Source organism: Boleophthalmus pectinirostris, unplaced genomic scaffold (assembly GCF_026225935.1).
Source record: "Boleophthalmus pectinirostris isolate CB_2022bp ecotype Guang Dong unplaced genomic scaffold, ASM2622593v1 HiC_scaffold_2, whole genome shotgun sequence".
Lineage (NCBI taxonomy): Eukaryota > Metazoa > Chordata > Actinopteri > Gobiiformes > Gobiidae > Boleophthalmus > Boleophthalmus pectinirostris.
Window position 1 is genome coordinate 4,876,666 of NW_026571152.1, and position 4,974 is coordinate 4,881,639.

Sequence of the window (4,974 nt, forward strand, 5' to 3'; positions counted from 1 at the left end):
AAGTCATGTATTCTAAACAAAAGAATACATGACAAATAAACTGGACAAAATGGTGAGTATTGATTCATTATTAACACCTTACAAACGTAACATTTTCTCTTTTGTTTTTCAGCTTCCAACACACAGCAAATGTGATCCTGCAGAAAGAGAGGACGATGGGAAAAGTACTGAAACTGGAACTTTAAACTTTAACAAAGAACATACAGTACAGGTAAGTTTTTTACATAAATTTACAATACTGAATTACTGAAGTACAGAACATTTATTTGTTTGTTTTTCTTACAGTGACATGAAACTTTAAACTTGGGCTGTGGAGAGGAGGAGTGGAGGAGGAGACTTCTATCCATGTTATACAAAATACAGGTACATTGGAGACAACTATGAATTGCATTTGTCCCTCCTCCAAGTATATTGTATATTTGTGGTATTTTTTTGTTTTCCTAGACTCTGCACAAGGTCCAGGCTGGGTCAGGAGGGAGGCTAATATCCTCAGATAGGACTGCTGTGTGACTAACTCACAACAGGTACGATTTTTATATTTATGTATAAAGTATTGAAGTATACATTTATTTGTGTGTTTTCTTCCTGTGAGATAGAACTGTGGAGAGGAGTGAAGGAGGAGGCTTATATCCTTGTATCTTATATCCAGGGACAGAACTGGAAGACCGTTGGCCTTAGCCGCTGCCAGATGTGTCAATAACATTCATGCTTTATTGATGCATTCATCTTTTATGTGATTCAGCACTGATACTCTTTCAGTGACCCTGCACCACAATTCAACCTTTATTCCAAATCTGGTTGACACAAGTACCTAAGTGAACGTGAACACTTTTCAAGTCCCTTTCCACACTTCTGCTGAGCAGCAGCATTCACACAGGTTGTGCCTTGTCTGAGCGGCACATGGCACCTTTACCACATCCTTTACCAACAATTTCCATAAGTAAAAGCAAGTAAACCAAAATGTGAGTAATGCACTGTTCTACACACAACTCATTTTTAAGTGCATTCATTGTGCACAACAAAATGTATTCTATTCAGTTGTCTTGTGTTCTGTTGTCTTCTGAGATTCAGGAGTAGGACCACGCCTCAGCCTCCCCCTGCTCCTCTCCAGCAAATCACGGATCAGCTCAACCACCCCTTCAGTTAACCAAAAGCCCTAATTTATCAAGGCCTATTCCGACAACACCATCTGTTTCCGCTCTCTCGACCCTGTCCCTCTCACCCCGTGCCTCTTTTTCATCCTTCAGCCTGAAGACCTCAACGTCTACAAAGGGAGGGTCCTGACTCGTCTGGGCTGACCACCTGAGACAGAGCCCCCATCCTGACTCCCCTCCCAGCCATCACATCTATCCATTGTCAATAAATATCTTGATCATATTCTATTGTTGTGCTGTGGTCTTTCCTAGTGAAATACTACTGTGTGACTGAAGATGAAGACTTTCTGTCCAATAGTAAGACGTGCATAAAGTACTGCAACCTAAACTTGACCTCAACAAGCTGTTAAGAACATCAAGCAGCTAACAGCATAAGCAGTGTTTACTTTTATATGTCACTTTTGAATTGCCCCATATATATATATATATATATATATATATATATATATATATATTATATATTTTTATTAATATGATATGATATGATAATAAGTCTATTTGTATGCATAATCTAGTTGTTCTTGCATTTCTACCACCAGATGCCACCAAAAGATATTCAAACTCTAACAAATGTAATAGCTGCAAGATTCTTATTATAGGCCCACTGATCCTGAATCAGAGCATCAGAATACTGATTTCCTCCTCCACCAGCCGTTCTCCTGAGTGCGGGGCGTCTCTCAGGTGTGCTGAAGCAAGTACAGAGCGGTTTAATCCTAACAAAGTTAAAGAAGTAAAGTACTGTACTTATGTACAGATACTTTAAATTTATACTTTTACATTCTAAAATGGATAATTTTCACTTTAACTTCTCTACATTTGAGAGCATGTATTTTTTGTTTTTTGGTCTGTACTTTTTCCTAAGTAAAACAGTTGAGTACTTCTTCCACCACTGGTACAATGTAAAGGGCAGAAGGCAAAGTTTTCCAAACGAAAAACATCCACTTCAAAATAAAACCATTAAACTATGCCATATTACATAACCATAAGCCAATGATATAGGCCGACTATAGCGCAAAAATCTCCAGAATCATGGATGTTTTCGTAGAAGAAATCCATGAGCGCGCACTGCACTTACGCGCGCGTTCACACGTCGCAGCACTGTGAGTAACGTAAAGTGTATAAGTAACGTATGTACATACAGTCTATAGAGCAAGCAGAGAGAGAAGAAGCTGGAGTTTTAGACTAATAAGAAATAATTTAAAATTAGTGTCTAAATCTAAATAAGAAGGTTGAATTTTTTTCTTCAGTATTTTTTCAAGCGTTAGTTCTGGATGAGGTGCGTGGCGTCAGAAGACTAGGATGAAGGCGCGCAAATGCATTTGTCTCACGGCGAATGCGAGTTGGCAGCCGTGTTTAGAGAATGATACTTAAATGAAGCATTAGCATGCTTTTAACCCGACCAAGCGCTCGTTGATTTTTCTTCTTTGAAGCACGTGGCAAATGAGTAAGTCTAAATTGTTTTGACAATCAAGCTACAGGCTTCTCCATTAGTACTAACAGCTAAACTCTAATCGGACCATCGGTGTTTTAGCTACAGTAGATCCACGGCTACAACAACCACAAACCCGCTCCTCTAAGGATGGTATGAAGGGGAGATTATATTAATTTAACTGCTCACCTAGTGAATACATAGGACTACTGCTGTAGTATTTAGTTAATCCTCTTTTCTTTTTGCTAATTCAACAGTTAAGCGAATGAAGCAGGAGGTGGAACGGTCAAACAGGTGAGTATAAACCATAGACTGTACAGGACAGTATATAAACCACGGAGATAAAGCTAACAATAAGGAGAGAATGGTTGTTATTATATATCCATGGTACAAACCTGTACGTTATTCATGTTATTATATGATCTAATAGGAAGTGTTTTCTATCACGTCTCTTGTTAAACTCTATAAACTACCTGCAAATTTAGAAAAAACATCAACTTTCACATCGTGACCACATTGGGGAGCTGTCATTCTTTGTGCATTTTTTAGGTCAATCAAATGCAGTCTGTCAGTGCAGTTTCATAATTCACTTATTAAAACCAAGTCCCTATAAAATGTGTTTACCATATTGTACTAGAGGTTTTAACATTTAACTAACACAACCCAGCACTCTGTAGTGTTATAAAGAAGACACTAATAGTTCATATAAACATTAAACTGCCTTTATTGGTAGAGTGTGTCTTTTAGCTCTAGTAGTAAGAGTCCATGATGCGCCTCATGCTCATGAACCTCATGCCTCCGCTGAAGCCCATGTTCATGAAGTTGCGGTACTCTCCAGGCCTCATGTACATCATACGGCCTCTGTAGTGCGGGTGCTCGTACATGAGCCAGTGGCCGTCCATCACGTTGCAGGACATGCAGCTGTTCATGCGGTAACGGTCCATGATGTTGTCACAGTCGTCCATCAGCTCGTACATCTGCCCACCGAAGTTCTCACGCTCATAGATGCGCATACGGTAAGAGCCGCGGTGCTGGGGACACACAAGAGCACAGTTATACTGGGTCCGTATAGGAACGAAACAGCATAAGGATCTAATGTAAGCTGTACTTTTCTGCTGCACTAAAACTACACTTTTTAGACATGGAAGACTGTAGACTGTAGAAGTCTGTTTTCTGTGTGCCAAAGTGAACACTGCTCCTCTGTAGGTAACCCATGAGTTTTGAACTAGACTATCTTTAACATGTGTACTTCTCTCTCTCAGTCATGTGACCTGGAGATGTGCTGTGATTGGCTGCTCACCATGGGGATCATGCGGCAGGAGCGGATGCAGTCACTCATGCCCATCATGCTCATGTAGTCAGCGTACTCGCCCCTCCTCATGAAGTACTGGTTTCCCATGAAGTTGGTGCGGTCGTAGACCATGAAGCAGCCCCTCTCCACTCTGCAGGAGTGACACCTGCTCAGGTAGGAGGACATGTCCGCACAGTCCCCACTGCACTCCCAGGACCGGCCCATGAAGTTCCTATCCTCATAGAAGACAATCTGGACAAACACAAAACAGAGTTTGTGACAAGTTCACTGCTAATAATGGTCAAATGGTAAATAATATTATATTCCCTATAATAAGATCTTCATAGTGATCACACTGTCCTAATGAATACTGCATAACTCCATAGCACCAGTCAGGCTGGTTGCACACTTTGAGAGCCATAGCTGTGGCAGACTCACCCTGCCGCCCATGTTCATGCCGCTGGTGGTCATGTTGCTGTTGATTTGGCTGGGTCACTGCTCTCCTGAAGCTTTGACTGTGGAGCTGTTGATCCGTGGGACAACTGTGCTTTACCTGTCCTCACGGCGGCTCTTTATACCACCTGAGCAGCCCCGGCTCCATTGTCCAGAAGTGCAGAATCAGTGCCTTTTTTGTGCCCGGACCTCATAATCGGCATTTTCTCTTTTAAAAACACACACACAGAGACTGGCAGCTGCGTGGCTCCTTCAGGCCTCACTTTGTCATTTGCACAAAAGAAAAAACAAAAACACTGAGCCCACAATGCAGATGGTACTTGAACAATGTGGTACAATAGAGAACAATGACAGCAATGGGCACAGTGCAGGACTCATCTTAAACCCATGACAACTCCAGAAATATACTTTGAATTATGTTTTTACTACAACTTGAAAAATCACATCCATTAATCCAATATATGTAAAGATTTTGACAGCTTTTTTCTGTTCAAAAGATGTAATATTTAGTATAAAATTGTTAATAACTATGGCAATAGTTCTAATTGTTCATCATTCTGAAACCCATGGATAGCAGAAAAACTAGGATCGTGTAAAAAGTGAATTTTAAATGTGAGTATTGCTCCAATGATTTATGAAAATTATCT

At 40.6% G+C, this 4,974-nt stretch overlaps 1 protein-coding gene across 1 annotated transcript; it reads right to left on the bottom strand.

Moving 5' to 3' along the window:
• Positions 1-3,332: 3,332 nt before the first annotated feature.
• LOC110163778 (gamma-crystallin M2-like) lies at positions 3,333-4,357 on the bottom strand. The gene is made up of 3 exons (XM_020928786.2): positions 4,313-4,357; positions 3,884-4,126; positions 3,333-3,614 (listed from the first exon to the last, which is right to left on the bottom strand). The coding sequence occupies exons 1-3, from the start codon at positions 4,343-4,345 to the stop codon at positions 3,333-3,335; spliced, it is 558 nt and encodes a 185-aa protein (XP_020784445.1). The 5' UTR covers positions 4,346-4,357.
• Positions 4,358-4,974: the final 617 nt, after the last annotated feature.